This window comes from Microcaecilia unicolor, chromosome 1 (assembly GCF_901765095.1).
Source record: "Microcaecilia unicolor chromosome 1, aMicUni1.1, whole genome shotgun sequence".
Taxonomy (NCBI): Eukaryota; Metazoa; Chordata; class Amphibia; order Gymnophiona; family Siphonopidae; genus Microcaecilia; species Microcaecilia unicolor.
In genome coordinates, this window is record NC_044031.1 from 213,577,989 (window position 1) to 213,594,832 (window position 16,844).

A 16,844-nucleotide genomic window follows, 5' to 3' on the forward strand; every position below is an offset into this window, starting at 1 on the left:
CCTGTGCAGTTGTAAAGAAATACAGACATTGTCTCATGTTGTTGACTCCTATCCGCAATATTTCACCCCATTCTAAAGAAACCTTCTTTAGATCTTCAAATTCCAGCCCTGTATCAAATCTGTTTTCTTTCTAAGATTCTAGAAAAAGTAGTTGATAACCAAATGTCCTCTTTTATTGAAAAAACACTTGCTCTTCACCCTAAACAATCTGGTTTAGAGCACATTTTAGTAATGAAACAGTTCTAGCAGCACTTCTCAGTGAGATTTATTCCCATCTTGACAAGCATAACATTGTACTCGCTGTTTCACTCGATCTTTCTGCAGCCTTGATCTGTCCAATCATTCATTATTACTATCTCACCTCTCATCACTTGGCCTGACTGGCCCTGTTCTTGCCTGGTTCTCCTTCTTTCTTTCTTTCTTTCTTTCTTTCTTTCTTTCTTTCTTTCTTTCTTTCTTTCTTTCTTTCTTTCTTTCTTTCTTTCTTTCTTTCTTTCTTTCTTTCTTTCTTACTGCTCTTATAAGTTCATTACTGCAATATCCACTCCCCCCCTCATCCATCCCTTGCCCTGTGGTGGTCCATAAGGCTCAGTTCTATCTCCAAAACAGTGGCATAACCAGAAAACAATTTTTGGGTGGGCCAACATGTTGAAAGGGTGGGCACTAGAGTTACCAACTTTTTGAAAGAGAAAAAACAGCAACCTGATGCACCCATGCTCTGTCCGTACCCCACTCCATGCTCAAGCTCTACCTCACTCCCAATAACTTCAATGAGGGTAGCAGTGCAGTCTTCAATGGCTGCAGGCCAATTGAGAGCTAATGGAAGTACAAGAGACTGCACTCTTCAGCCCCATTGAGCCATGATCCTCCAACACACATATGGTATTGAAGCCAACACATTCTGTATCCAGAGAACTTCCTGGCCCTCCACCAACAATGGATATAGAGCAAAGGAAGGACATTTCTCCATAAAACTCACCATACAAAGAAATTTTGGTTTCTAGTGTAATCTCAATAACAGGCATATTATAAAGTAATTTTAAAAAATCTATAAAACAAAAGTCACTCAGAACCTAGAGCAAATCTACCATGCCAGCACTAACTTCAAAAACAAGGATCCTACCTATGAAAAGGCAGTGCCTTAAATATTATAGTAGAGCCCTAAAATACCAATTCATTTATTGGGAAAGCTGAACAAGCCAAATTACTACAGAATACTACATAGAAATTCATGCTAACAGAATACCTCAGTCACACACACAGAACACAAATGCCAAATACAGAATAAGTGACCACAAACTCTAGAAGCATAAATTAATGTAAGCCCCGTAGTCCCATGAGCTGACTCATACCTGAATAGGATTTAAGTTTGTCACCAGTGGGCTGCAACGTTACTGCAGACAGAGTACTTATGTAAAGGCAAGGGAAAAAGCATCATTAACAAGCTAACCTTGTCTCAAGTTCCAAAAAAACTTGAGAGGAATAATAAGTGAAAATCTAAAGAAAAGGTGTTACATTCCAAAGGAAAATGTTATAAGTAATTATATTCAGGATAATGAAAAGATGACCAACTGAAAGTTTAGCAGAATATGTTTATTCCACAAGAAGTGTTTTACTTAAGGACTAGTAAAACTATAAAAGTTCTATAGAATCTTGGTCAACAGGGGTGCAGAGCAAGACAGAAAACTATACACCTCAACGTATAAATGCAGGGATAAATGCAAAGGAAAGTTACAACTCAAATGTTTTTGTCCCTCCCACTTAACAATAAACTACGTGGAAACTCCTTTTACATCTCAGAACATTTTGTTGTATACATTTCCCTGCTGCAATATCAGATCAGAGGTTGTGCAGGAAATAAGGTATTTTACTTTGGTACCCGTAAACCTCCTCTCAGGATTATGAATCAACCAGGAAAAATATATTCTATTCCCTGCTATTATTACCCGCCGAGTGTCAGTGTCTCTTTATGTCTCAGTGAGAATGTGGATAGAAAATTAAATCTAGTTTCTGGATGTCGTAGATGCAGTTGCTGAAGACTTATCTGGTGGTTCAAGCTTTCCTTGGATTTTCTTCTTGCGTGGAAACAGTGGAGCCCTGCTTCTTCTCTTTTTTTTCTCCTTCAGCGTAGGGTGATGAATGATCAGCTGCAGTAGAACCTACTGGCTGCTACTAAAACCAAAACAAATTGGAGAGAAAACTACCTCCTTATCCAAAAGTTTGTGCAACCTGTCACTTGGGATGTGTTCCTAAAATCTCTTAGTTTAAGAATCTGAATATAGTTTTGGTCTAACTATTTCTTAAATAAAAATAATAATATACAGTGAAACCTCAGTTTTCATTGACTTTGGATTTCGTCGTTTTCGGTTATTGTTGATTTGTTTTACGAAATTTTTGTCTCGGTTTTCATCGGTCGCCTCGGATTTTGTCGGCGTGCCCATGCTGCTAATTTTGCATTTTCACGTGTCGTTCTTCTGGGGCGTTGTTTCCAGTTGTGGGATCACACTGCTTCTTCTGGTTCAGTGCCTGTACAAAATTGCCAGCTCTTTAATGAGAAAAATTTTGTCATTTAGCCCTCTGCATAACTGCCTGCTCTCATCATGGGACCAAAAAAAGTTTCTATAGCCAGCAGTCCTTCAAAGAAGAAGGACAGGAACACGATTGAGTTGAAGAAGGAAATCATTGAAAAATACAAGAGTGGCATTAAGATTGCTGAAATCGGCCGCATGTACGAGAAGTCACCATCCACAATAAGTTCAATCGTGGCAAAAAAGGAAGCAATAAAGGAGGCAAAAGTAGCAAGAGGTGTGAATGCACTAACAAAACAGAGATCACAAACAATTGAAGATGTGGAACAGTTATTATTAATTTGGATCAATCAAAAACAGTTAGATGGCGATTCTGTTTCTGAGGCTATCATATGTGAAAAGGCCAGACTGTTGTATGCCGATCTCATTAAGAAAATGCCTGGGACGAATGCTACTTCACTAACAGGCTCGTTTTCAAAGCACTTAGCCTCCCAAAGTTCCATAGAAACCTATGGAACTTAGCCTCCCAAAGTGCTTTGAAAATATGCCTCTAAGTGATTTTAAGGCCAGCAGAGGCTGGTTCAAAAAATTCAAGAGGCGCACTGGCATACACAGTGTTACTAGGCACGGAGAAGCTGTGAGTTCGGACAAGTCTGGTGCCGAAAATTTTGTGTCTGAATTCAAAGATTACCTAGAGGCTGAAGGATTCATCCCCCAACAAGTCTTCAACTGTGATGAAACTGGCCTGTTTTGGAAGAAAATGCCAAAGAGAACGTTCATTACACAGGAGGAAAAGGCACTGCCAAGACATAAGCCTATGAAAGATGGGCTAACTCTTTTGTTGTGTGGTAATGCTAGTGGTGATTGTAAAGTGAAGCCCTTACTGGTGTACCATTCAGAAACTCCTAGAGTATTTAGCAGAAACAATGTAATCAAAAGTAAATTGTGTGTGATGTGGAGGGCAAACAAGAAAGCATGGGTCATGAGGACAATTTTCATTGAGTGGATGAATGAAGTGTTTGGCCCGAGTGCGAAAAAATACCTCCTGTTAATGGACAATGCTCCTGCACATCCTCCAGGTTTGGAAGATGCATTGTTGGAGCAGTTCAGTTTTATCACTGTGAAGTTCTTGCCCCCTAATACCACACCACTAATCCAGCCCATGGACCAGAATGTCATTTCCAATTTCAAGAAACTGTACACAAAAGCATTGTTTCAAAGGTGCTTTGAGGAGGGGGTCACGTGATACTTTAGAGCAAGGTAGACATGGTGCTTCCAAGCCCTGACTCGATTTTTCAAATTAAAAACCCTGCAAACCACGGAGGAAGTCCGTTACAACTCTTAGAATCGCAAAGGGGAATCGCATGGAAAAGTTTCTAAATACCCCGAACAAGATAATGGCGCCCAAAACCTCCAAAAAAGACAAGGAGAAGCCGAAAGTGGCGGGAGGCGCTGGGGATAGCCCCCCGCAAAATGACCCGGCGGTGTTCTCACCTGAACAGCTACGGCAATTGGCGGAGGCAGTCGGAGCAGTGATCGAACCGAAGCTTGATAAAGTATCTGCACAATTAGAGGCGTTGGAAGCACTCATCATGGATACGACGAGGAGGACTGGGGAACTGAAGCAGCGGGTAGCAGCAGTGGAGGAAACATTAACTCCCACCTCGCAACAGCTAAAAGTGCTAGGAGCCAAAACGGAGTCCCTATCAGAGAAATTAGACGAGCTTGAGAACAGGTCTCGTCGAGCAAATTTGAGGATCGTGGGCTTACCGGAATCAGTGGGAGCCTCAGTGCTGCCTTCGGTTCTTGAAAAATGGCTGTCACAAGAATTCGCCTTATCTGATCATGCGGGGCCTTTATGCTTGGAGAGAGCTCACCGTGTGGGAAGGCAACAAGATGGCCGACGCAATCCAAGAACTGTGATACTGAAGGTACATAATTATGTCCACAAGGAAGAAATCCTGCGGGGCTACCGGATGAAGCGAAATGAAACTAAGTTTGATGGACATCAAATCCTCATATTCCAAGACTACTCAGCAGCTTTACAAGAGAAGAGGAAGTTGTATACCCCACTTTGCAAAAGACTGCATGAACTGAATGCTCAATTTATGCTGGCTTACCCAGCAGTATTAAAAGTGAAAGAGAATGGTCAATGGAGAGTTCTAGGAACCCCTGAAGAAGCTCAGAAATATGTGCAACAACTGGAGCTGAAGGATCGAGATGCTGCTGGTAATGACTGATTTGACCCATTTAAGCATAGAGCATATTTACTTGGGACTGCGCAAGTGTGATTAACTATCAGTATTGCAGGTTTTTATATTGTTTTGAATTGAATTACTGAGTTGGGGACAGGGAGACAAGGAAAGCCCCTGGGACCCATCATACTGGGCAGTATATGTGAGGGTTTAAGGGGTAGGGAGGAGGGGGGAGGGGAAGGGAGAGAGGTGTGGAGAGAGGGAGGGGGGAATGGGAAGGGGGTTGTTATGGGGACTAAGGTAAGGGGGAGGGAGGGGAGAGTTGGGGGGAGGGACCTTAGGGAAGGTGGCAGAGAAATGGGAGTGAATGAGCGCAAGGATAAGAGGTGGGTGATAACATTAGTGGATCCGGGAGAATTAGGGAATACCACTACTCTGTATGGAAGATGGATCCCTCGGGGGGAGGGGCTGGCCCCCGGGGGTGATCAATGCAGCACTCTATCTATATTGACCACTGTAATCCCAGTGACTGGCTAATCAGTCTCAGATAAAAATTTTCTCTTGGAACATTTCTGGGATTACATCTCCGGTGAAACGCTATAAAATTCTGACACAGTTAAGGCGTAAGGGCGCCTCTATAGCATGCCTTCAAGAGACCAAATTAACAGGCGCAGAACATCAGAAATTGAAGCAACAATGGGTGGGGGAATGTTTTTACTCCTCCTCAGGGGGGAAGAAAAGTGAGGTAGCTATTTTAATCAAAAAGGGTCTCCCTTGCCAGTCTAAATTAGTTTATAAAGACTCGGAGGGTCGCATAGTTTATTGCAAATGAACCACCATGGACAAAAATTCTACCTGTGCGCGGTATATGGCCCCAATGACTATAGACCAGGTTTCTTTCATGCACTCACAACACTGGGGCTCCAATATGCAGATGCCCCCTGGATATGGACGGGGGATTTCAACCAAGTTCTCAACCCGGCCTTAGATAGATCTGCCCCTAGAGCTTTTCCGGGGCTAGGGAGTGGGAAGGGCATCTTGGCGCTTTGTCACCAACTCCATTTAGTTGACCCTTGGCGGGTGCAAAACCCTATCACGAGACATTATAAGCATCAATCTAAGGTTCACCAAACCTGGTTGAGAATTGACTATATATTGATCTCCCAGGCTTGGTTCTTTAAGGTTCGGAAAGCTGAGCTGGGTCCGATAGCAGTCTCGGATCATGCAATGATTTGGGTAGTACTAGATCTGGCCGTGGGCACTCATGGGGCAAGGTCATGGAGATTTCCCGCATATTTGTACCAGGATATGCAATTCTTAGAACATCTAAAAGCCAAGTGGCAATTCTATGTTGATACCAATGCTGATTCGTGCCCCTCACCAATTACATTTTGGGAGGCCTCTAAGGCCATCATGAGAGGGGAGGTGATCGCTTACTTAAGTGCCAGGGTCAAGAGACTAGCCTCAGGGGTGCTTTGCTTAGAAGGGGAGTATAAACGTGCAAAGAAAAAGTACATTGCACATCCCTCTAGAGTAAACAAAGAAAGGATGGATGCCTCCCTGGTGGCGCTTAACTCTCTCCTACATGATCAGGCTCAGAAACACCTATTGGCAGGTCGACTAAAATTTCAGTGTTTTGGCAACAAGACGGGTAGACTATTGGCGAGGGTAGCACGATCGTCCGCCCCGCGCCAATTCATTCCCACGATCATTACTCAAAAGGGGACCAGGGTTTCTACCCCGCAAACTATCTTAGATGGGTTCTGGGACTTTTTTCAGGACATGTACGCTTCTAGAAAGCGAGAATATGGGCCCACACTGTGGGATTACCTAGACAATGCGGGGATGCCTAAGCTGGGGGCCGCTGCACAGCATTCTCTGTCTGCCCCAATCCAGGGGACTGAAGTGCAAAAAGTTATAAAAAAATTGAAGTTGGGCTCAGCCCCCGTGGTAGATGTGTTTTCCAATGAATACGTTAAAATTTTGGCACCCCAGCTCTGTGGCTCACTGGTAGCTTATTATGATGAAGTGATAGATCGGGGCTTTTTCTCTTGGGGAGAAAATGAAGCTCTTATTACCCTAATTCCCAAACCAGGCAAGCCAACAGACCAGTTCGAATCTTACAGGCCCATATCTCTCCTTAATGTAGATATAAAAATTTTGGCTAGGGTAATGGCGGACAGATTGGCACTCCATATCCCAACCCTAGTGGGGGAACATCAGGTGAGTTTTGTACGGGGCCGGCATGCAGTCACCCATGTGCGGAAGGTACTGTTAGCCACAGCTCATGGACAGATCACTGGAGAACCTATGCTATTAGTGAGTCTTGATGCAGCCAAGGCCTTCGACAAAGTCAACTGGGACTACTTATTTCAGTTCCTTGAATACATTGGGGTGGGAGGAAGGTTCTTGGATGTCATACAGACTCTCTATCAGGGTGCCACGGCAAGGGTGTTGGTAAATGGGGTTCGCTCGGACGCTTTCATAGTGGCGAGGGGCAACAGACAGGGATGTCCCCTTTCTCCATTACTGTTTTTATTGTACCTTGAACCCCTCCTGCGTACTGTCTTAAAAGATTCAGACATAAAAGGAGTAACGAGTCGTGGGAGAGAAACACGGGTGCTTGCCTTTGCAGACGATCTTTTCCTGACACTTACACAGCCTTCCATCTTGGTTCCCCACCTACTAGAGGTCATAGAGGAGTTTGGGTTCTTTTCTGGACTCACTCTCAACTTACAAAAATCAGTGGCGCTCCCGGTCCAGTCAGCAGTGAGGGAGGAATAGGTGGGAGACTTCCCCTTCCAATGGGCCGACGAGGTAGTCCACTTTTTGGGTGTGTTAATCCCATCTGACCTGGCGCAATTGTCTGTGATAAACCTGGGACCATTGAGGGATAGCCTTTCAGCTACATTACGGGGGTGGAGAGGGTTACCACTTTCGCTGCAGGGCTGCATAGTTTTATACAACATGATAGTATTTCCAAAGAGGACGTATATCCTACAGATGCTTCCACTCACCCTGGGGCATAAAGAGGATGCATGGCTCCAAAAACAGCTTAATGGGTTCTTATGGCAAGGGAAGAGAGCACGAATCGGGATTAAAACATTAATACGGCCTCGGGGGAGGGGAGGCCTGGGACTATTAGACTTGAGATTGTTCTCGATAGCCAGCTGTATGCGACATCTATCGGACTGGTTTCGATCCACTGAATACTTTTCGTGTACTGGGATTGAGACCGCTCTGATGGAACCCCTTCACTTTGCGTACTGGCTACAGGCCCCCACGGATCACTTGACCCCTCTAGGTCCCTACAAGTTCATCCTGGGCCCCCTACGAAAAACGTGGCAATGGTTAAGTAAAACTTTCAAATGGGACAGGTATATTGCCCTTGTTGCCAATTCGGGGTAATTTTGCATTCCCGGAATGAGGGTCATCAGCCCTGTGGCAACGGTGGTCTGCCTGGGGGGTCCACTTCCTTTTCCAAGTGGTAACAGAGCAGGGGTCTATGAAACGGTTTAAGGCACTGTGTGAGGAATTTGGTCTGGATAGGGGTGATACATTTGCATATTTACAGTTGAAACACAATGTCCGATCATTACCCGCTGGTTCACTGTCCAGAGGGGTGTGGGAGCTCCAGGACGAACTGTTGGGGCTGGAGGCGCAACAGAGAACTCCTCTGAAATACTACCATGGTTGCCTACGAGAATCTGTAACGCCCCTTGACACCACCTCCATATGTGCCCAGTGGACTCAAGAACTGAACTGGCGTCTGGAGCCACCGCAACTAGAGCTCTGTCTGAAATGGCTGCACAAAGTGACTGAGAACACGGCATGGTGGGAATTGAATTATAAATTTTTGTTGCGCTTGCACATCTCACCCCACAGAGCCTTTAGAGCAACCTTGAGAGAGACAGATGATTGCCCCAAGTGCGCGGGGGAGGGTGCCTCCCTGGGCCACATGTTTTGGACCTGTCCGGTGGTGCATTCATTTTGGTTGGCCATGAGCAAGCGGGTGTCAGGCATGTGGAAAGTGCGATAGAAGCCCACCCCAGGCCAACTGTTTGATGTTTTTTCAGTACAGGGGCCTATGCCGGAGGGTCTAAAAGCTTTCTTGAAGAGATCTGTGTTAATGGGGAAAAGAACCATCTTGCAACAGTGGCTTACCCTTAAGGCCCCAAGCATGTCGCATTGGCGATGGGCCATGATGCAATGTTGCTCGGTGGAGAAGCACAGAGTTCATGACTTAGATTCTAACCGGGGGGATTACTTTTGCAAGATTTGGTCTCCGTTTTGGAACTCACTCACTTCTATAGCAAAAAGCAGAATTCTAAACTGTTAGGGGAGGGGGGGAAGTTTAGGGGGGTATTGGTGGGGTGGGTTAGTATGGGAGTAGTAGAGGGGGGGAAGGGGGGAACATAAAATTAAGAGAAAACTATGATTGTTACTTTTCTGGCGGAATGGATACTGTTCCTGTAATCATTTTGGTGAATGGTTTGGGGTTTTGATGACTTGTTCTTTATTATGATGTGCCAATAAAAATATTATTATAAAAAAAAGGTGCTTTGAGGTGACATCAGATACAGAATTGTCCTTAAGAGAGTTCTAGAAAAACAATTTCAACATTCTCAACTGCATCAGCCTCATAGATAAGGCTTGGCAGGGAGTGACATCCAGGACGATGAACTGTAGCTGGAAGAAATTATGGCCAGGATGTGTGCATGAGAGAGATTTAGAAGGGTTTGTAGAGTTAAAGGGTATTTTATCTAAGTAAGCTTACTACCAAGAATACTACAGAGCAGCTGCTATAGAGTGTAAGGTTCAGGCAAAGAATGAACCAGATGGAAAATGTCCATCTGCATTTATGTCTGTAGGAGTCTATCCAGCTTATAATCGAACGAGAAAAACGCCCAAGTTCCGACCTAAATCGGGAGATGGACATTTATCTCACAAAAACGAATAAAGCGGTATAATCGAAAGCCGATTTTTGGGCGTTTTCAACTGCACTCCGTCGCGGATGCGGACAAAGTTTATGGGGGCGTGTCAGAGGTGTGGTGAAGGCGGAACTGGGGCGTGGTTATCTGCCGAACAAAGATGGGCGCATTTCAGCGATAATGGGAAGAAAGTATGCGTTTTTAGCTAGAATTTAGGACACTTTTCCTGGACCCTGTTTTTTCACGAATAAGGCCCCAAAAAGTGCCCTAAATGACCAGATGACCACTGGAGGGAATCGGGGATGACCTCCCCTGACTCCCCCAGTGGTACCTAACCCCCTCCCACCACAAAAAAATGATGTTTCATACATTTTTATTTTCACCCTCAAATGTCATACCCAGCTCCCTGGCAGCAGTATGCAGGTCACTGGAGGAGTTGTTAGGGGGTGCAGTGGACTTCAGGCAGGTGGACCCAGGCCCATCCCCCCCTACCCAGGCCCATCCCCCCCTACCTGTTACAATTGTGCTGCTTAATGCTTATTAGTCGTCCAACCCCCCCAAACCCACTGTACCCACATGTAGGTGCCCCCCTTCACCCCTTAGGGCTATAGTAATGGTGTAGACTTGTGGGCAGTGGGTTTTGAGGGGGATTTGGGGGGCTCAACACACAAGGGAAGGGTGCTATGCACCTGGGAGCTCTTTGACCTTTTTTTTTGTTTTTGTAAAAGTGCCCCCTAGGGTGCCCGGTTGATGTCCTGGCATGTGAGGGGGACCAGTGCACTACGAATCCTGGCCCCTCCCACGAATAAATGTCTTGGATTTATTCGTTTTTGAGCTGGGCGCTTTCATTTTCTATTATCGCTGAAAAACAAAAACGCCCAGCTCACACATTGTTGAATAAAACATGGGCGTCTATTTTTTTCGAAAATACGGTTCGGTCCGCCCCTTCACTGACCCGTTCTCGGAGATAAACGCCCATGGAGATAGGCGTTTTCGTTCAATTATGCCCCTCTATGTCTTGTCTCTTTGCAGCAGTGTTTTTATACATTTTGCATTATAATGTTGTCGCAAAAACTTCATAATTATCTTCTTCAGTAAACACTATTTTCACAGGGGGTCTTTTACTAAAGATTGGCTCGAGTTATGTGCAGCAGGGCCCACGGGAATAAAATGTGACCTGCCGCAGATAACTTGAGCTAACCTTTAGTAAAAGACCCCTACAGTTAGGGGTGAAGTTATCAATGTGGGTTACCATTTAGACACATTATTTTACCACTAACTCATGCTGTTTTCACACAGGTTCCATTTTATACAACAAGACCTAGATACTAATAACTGGGATTAACAGTAAAATAACGTCTTAATGGTAGCCTATGTTGATAACTTCCCCTTTTAGTGTAAACTATGACATCATACTGATGCCACTTTTGCATGGTAGAAAAAGTAAGCAGAGCGTTGTAGTGGTTAATTATGCAAAGTGTTACTTGTAGTTTCATATGGTAGAAATTACCCAAATTTGCTTACATTACACTATACAACCACAGTTAATTTCAAAATCTAGGAGTTCCCTTTTTTTACAGTCGCCATATGTGCTTGTGTGTATGTGCAGAAATATACATATACATGCTCAGTTTTTGTAGATGCTTCTACCTTCAGCAAAAATAATAAAAAAAACTAGCACAGAAGTTTATCATACCAGTGGAAGCTCCTTACTGAGGTTTTAGAATTTGGCATAACAGATACAATAAAAATTTCTAGCCATGTTCTCTCTCTGAGTAATAGAGTATAGTGCCTTCAAGCTCCTTGACCTCCTTACATGATCTTCCAGGCAACAGTAGAAAACATTTCTTTACAGAAAGGAAGGGTGGATGCGTGGAACAGCCTCCATACAGAAGTGGTAGAGACAAAAAGGGTAAAAGAAGTTAAGAAAATATGGGATGAGCATAGAGGATCAGGACTTGCAAAAGTGAGGGGAAAACCAAGGTTAAATGTAAGGAAACTAGGGAGACTGGATGAGCCTTAAGGTCCTTTATCTGCCATTATCCACTCCATCCTAGGAGCAATTGACACCAGAGCAACAGGTGTTGGGAACAGTGGACAGTGGCTGAAAAATACTTTTGATTATTTCTGGGAAAATAAAATAAAAATGTAATTAAAAAATAATGAAATTAAAATATATATATATATATATACATATATTTTATAAAACCAATAAAACACAGAAAAGTAGGCATTAAAACAAACATTGGGAACAATGGCTTTCGGAGCAATGGATACTGCCTCCCCCTATATAGTCTGTTGCTCAGAGAATGGATTACATTTTGCATCTGTGTTCCTGGATAGAGATAAGGGCATGATTGCTGCTATACCCTTCATTCCTTTTCCTGAGGGAGGAATAGAGGACTGGAAAGATGATGCATATTAAAACGGTCTACTGTCAGTAGGGGTAATTTTAGGGTATTTGCACTAGTGCAAAATTTGCAGGTATTAACTGTATCTCAGGAAGACTGCCTGAACACTTCTATTTCTATTCATTTGTACAGTTCGCTTTTCCAAGGAAAAATACACGGTAATGGCTTCTCTTTTATTGTTCTCTGTTGTAGGAGGGGCTGGAGATGTCAATCAAAAAAGCTCAAAGGATTGTCAAGAGTTCTGTTCTCTTGGTAAGCAACTGGGTCTTTCAATTAGATTGTCTTCTACTTCAAGTTTCTGTCTTTTAGTGTCTGCTGTGGCATGTTGAGCCATGACAGGTCATATCACTCTGACCCTCTCATAAGTTGCCTATCAGTATAGCCTTGGGTGGGTCGTCTAAAATAACTGCAGGAGACTGCATGTCTCATGTACAGATTGCAGTAAAAAACAACTAAAAAGCAGAGATGGCCAAGGGGATAATGACGTTACTGGAGTCACACTTGGGTTACTAATTTATTGATGACCTCTTGACCATCTCCGCATTTTGCTGTTCTGTCTTCTGCAGAATGTTTTTGTTCTTCTCCTATTTCTGTTCTTTCATATACAGATTGTACCATGCTTCCACGTGCCACCTTTTCTCTGAGAATATTTCCCAGATTTCTGCTAGGTCAAAACAGGACTGCCTCAGCATGTTTGTTATGACTTGAAGCCATCTGATAACCCTGCTATAGTTCTGTGCATATCTGAGTATGGTTGTGGGGAAAGAGAGCAGGTTTATTTGGTATATTGTGGTTGTTTTTTTTGGTTTGGTTTTGTTTTTTTGCAAATTTTTATTAACTAAGGGACCCTTTTACAAAGCGTTGGTAAACCCAATGCGGACTTACCACACACTAAGCTGGAACTACCGCTGGCCCAACGCGGCCTTTAGCAGTATTTCTGCCTTGAGTGTGCGCCATTTCCGGTGTGGCACTAACCCGGCGGTAATCGGGCATTGCCGCACACTGCCCTGTTACTGCTGGGTTACCATGGGAGCCCTTTCTGCCACCTCAATGGTTGGCGGTAAGTGCTCTACCCCGCATGGCCACAAGATAACAGTAATCTTACCACACGGCTATTTTTTTTAGGAGCTTTTTACTTACTGTGGTAAAAAGCCTTGGCGCGCAGGAAAAACGGACCCTGCTGCTACCGCAGGGCCCTTTATCCCGCAGCTTAGTAAAAGGACCCCTAAAGAAGGCAACTAACAATACAGCAAATTAATTCATTTTGACACATTCTAGATTGCATGTAAAGCACAAGGCACAAAAAGGAAAGCACAAAATCATTAAAAAATATCAAAGCTAAGGATCTCTTTTACTAAACCACACTAGCGAATCCTGTGCAGCGAATAAGAGGAAATCCATTCAATTCCTATGGGCTTCCTCTCATTTGCTATGCTGGGAATCGCTAGCACGGTTTAGTAAAAGAGGCCCTAACATAGTTAGTCATAATAAGAAAACTCATACATTTTAATACGAATAAAGAAAAGAATATTAAAAAAATACAAACAGGAAAATGCTTCATCGTTTGTTATGCTGCTTCTTTTGAAGTGCTGTTTGCCACTTTGAGCCTGCAACAATGTGGGAAAAAGTGGGGTATAAATGTGCTAAATAAATAAATAAATTTTAGACATGCATAACCTGGCAAATAGACATTTATTATTATTATATCATACTTCTGTACCTTTAAAACCACAAGTCCTAAGTGGTTTACAAAATCAAGAAACCAAGGTATAGCTCTTAGGAATTACATGGGCATATAAAATCACATAAGAATCATTAGTCGCAATAAAATAAAGCAAATTTTCTAAAAAGTACAGTCTTAGGTTGTTTCCTAAAATGCAAATAATCTGTCGTCATATCCAAACCTGTCAGTACATTTTTCCAAACTTAAGGAGCTTGGAAAGTCAACAAGCTTTCAAAAAGATTAATCTCCCCCCCCCCCCCTTTACAAAGCCATGCTAGCGGCTGTCGCGGTAATGCCGACACAGCCCATTCACTTTGAATGGGCCGTGTCGGCATTGCTGTGCGGCTTTGTAAAAGGGGGCCTAAATCTCTTCACTCTTAGGGGATGATAATGAAAATGGTTGATAGTCATGTAACATTCTATATCTACCAGGAGTAGTAAAAACCCAATGGGCCACCAGGTATCCCAGACAATCTCCATTTAAAATCTTATATAATACACAGAAAAATGTAAACAACACCCTGGCCTCAATGGGCAACCAGTGGAGCTTTGAAGTTCAGTCAAATTTATGTCTAAATTCTGATTTTACAAAGCTGGGATATACACATCTAACCCTGAAAAAATGTGTAATGGCAAGGGGTGTGATCTGCATGTATTTTGGGTGGGGCTAGAGCAGGCTCAAAAAATAAATATGCATTCCCAAATCCAGAAGGAGAATGTAGGTCTATGTCTAAAAAGACTGAAGTTGGGATTTACACCTCATAGTAAGCTGCATTTCACTAGAGAAACTAGGAGAAGTTGCCCCACTAATCTCCCAGTGGTTAATGTTTCCCAAAGGTGGCAAGAGATATCAGACTCTTTGACAGTTTAGGAAAAATAAGTGTTTATGTTTTTGCCACATAAATTTGTATGTTGACATTTTAGGGCATAAATGTTTTATGTGCCCTTTTTGGCCCTCTTTATATGGTAGACTTTTATGGTTCTAAAATGGACACTGCTGCCACACATAACCAGCGCTCCTAGATCCCATTTTCCATCTGTTGGTACTTTATTTTTCACTATCCTTGGTCAGTAACATAGTAACATAGTAGATGACGGCAGAAAAAGACCTGCATAGTCCATCCAGTCTGCCCAACAAGATAAACTCATATGTGCTACTTTTTGTGTATACCTTACCTTGATTTGTACCTGTCCTCTTTAGGGCACAGACCGTAGAAGTCTTGCCCAGCACTATCCCCGCCTCCAAACCATCAGCCCTGCTTCCCACCACCGGTTCTGGCACAGACCGTATAAGTCTGCCCAGCACTATCCCTGCCTCCCGCCACCGGCTCTGCCACCCAATCTCGGCTAAGCTCCTTAGGATCCATTCCTTCTGAACAGGATTCCTTTATGTTTATCCCACGCGTGCTTGAATTCTGTTACCGTTTTCATCTCCACCACCTCCCACGGGAGGGCATTCCAAGTATCCACCACTCTCTCTGTGAAAAAATACTTCCTGACATTTTTCTTGATTCTGCTCCCCTTCAATCTCATTTCATGTCCTCTAGTTCTACCGCCTTCGCATCTCCGGAAAAGGTTCGTTTGCAGATTAATACTTTTCAAATATTTGAACGTCTGTATCATATCACCCCAATAGCTGGGAAATAATGCACATGTAGAGTTAAGGTGGCTGAAAAGTTCCTATTAAATACACAAAAACTGGGTGTATATATATATATATATATATATATATATATATATATATAAAATAGGGTTTCTCTAGAATTTTCCAATACCAAAGAAATAGAAACCCGCCAGCAGCAAACTCAATCCCAATCGCTATCAAACCGAAAAAGCTTGCCCTCCATCATTAAAACAGGCACAGGAAGTACTCAGTGGAATTCTCTCTGTCAGCCTAAGCTTGGATGAATTCAATTTTATGTGGACCTTTCTGAAAGACCACAAGACAAATGTTTTCTTTCTTTGCTCAATGACTTGACACTGCACCAATCTGTCTTGGGCCCAGCTCATGCTGCTGGGCATACACTTGATCTTGTCTGAATCAGAGTCAGATTTTCAGCTTTCCAACTTTTCGACTCTAGTTATTGGTTGGATCATTTCAACCTATTTGTCTCCAAGCCACCCAGTTCAACTTGGTCTCTCCCCATTTATTCCAGAAGTCTGGGCTGAATTGATTCTTTGATGCTAGCCCTTCTGGGATTTGTGTTCCCAGATGATTTTGATACCTTATCATTTTTAGATAAGGTCACTGTATGAGATGCAAAGTTGCAGGAAGAATTAGACTCTTGCCCCAATTGGACCTGCCAGTTCTGTGTTAAAGCACGGAAACTATTTTGACATCACTCCAAGGCACCTTTGACACTGATAAGGCAACTTTGTTGGTTTTGCTATACCTTTCTTTTGATCATGAGCTTCTCATCACCAAATGACTTTCATTGCCATAGCTAGCTGTGTTTTGGACTGCTTTTCATCTTTTTTTTTTTTATCACTGAACCTTTAGGGTAATTTTTCAGCATTCAATATAACTGGTTCACTCCTGTGATGTCCCATAGGATTCAGTCCTTTCACCTTTACTGTTTAATATTTGAGTCAGTCTACTGGCAACTGGCAAGTTCAGGACACAGAGCATAGTGATACACCAACAATATTTTTCTTGTGCATTACACCAATCCATGAAACTCAGAACTGCACAGGTGGACCTCAGCCAGCTCTATCAAGCTGTATCAAGGTCTTCTCTTGCTCTGAAATAAATCTTTCTTTTTTTTTTAATTTGAAAAATGAAGGGGCTTATTATTCTCTAACACTTTCCATATTCTTAAACCCGTATTGTACATGAACCCCCATACCCTTATGACATTTTCATAAGCTTAAATTTTCTCATCCAGATTTCAGTTAACATGGGACAAATGAATGTGGTCACATGACTGTAATATCTGTAAATATATAGTCTTACAACTCAGTGGGCAGACTAGCAGAGATTCAGTTTGTATCCATTGAACCCACATGGGAGCTACAGCAGTAATCTATAGACATGGGACAGGACCTGCAGTAATAAA

General features: G+C 43.0%; 1 protein-coding gene across 1 annotated transcript in view; it reads left to right on the top strand.

The window, feature by feature from the left end:
• AOAH (acyloxyacyl hydrolase) overlaps window positions 1-16,844 on the top strand; it is a 213,672-nt gene that overhangs the window by 48,408 nt on the left and 148,420 nt on the right. Inside the window, exon 5 of the mRNA XM_030204112.1 lies at window positions 12,258-12,317. Within this exon, the coding sequence (XP_030059972.1) occupies window positions 12,258-12,317 (60 nt within the window). The remainder of the gene's footprint in view (window positions 1-12,257; window positions 12,318-16,844) is intronic.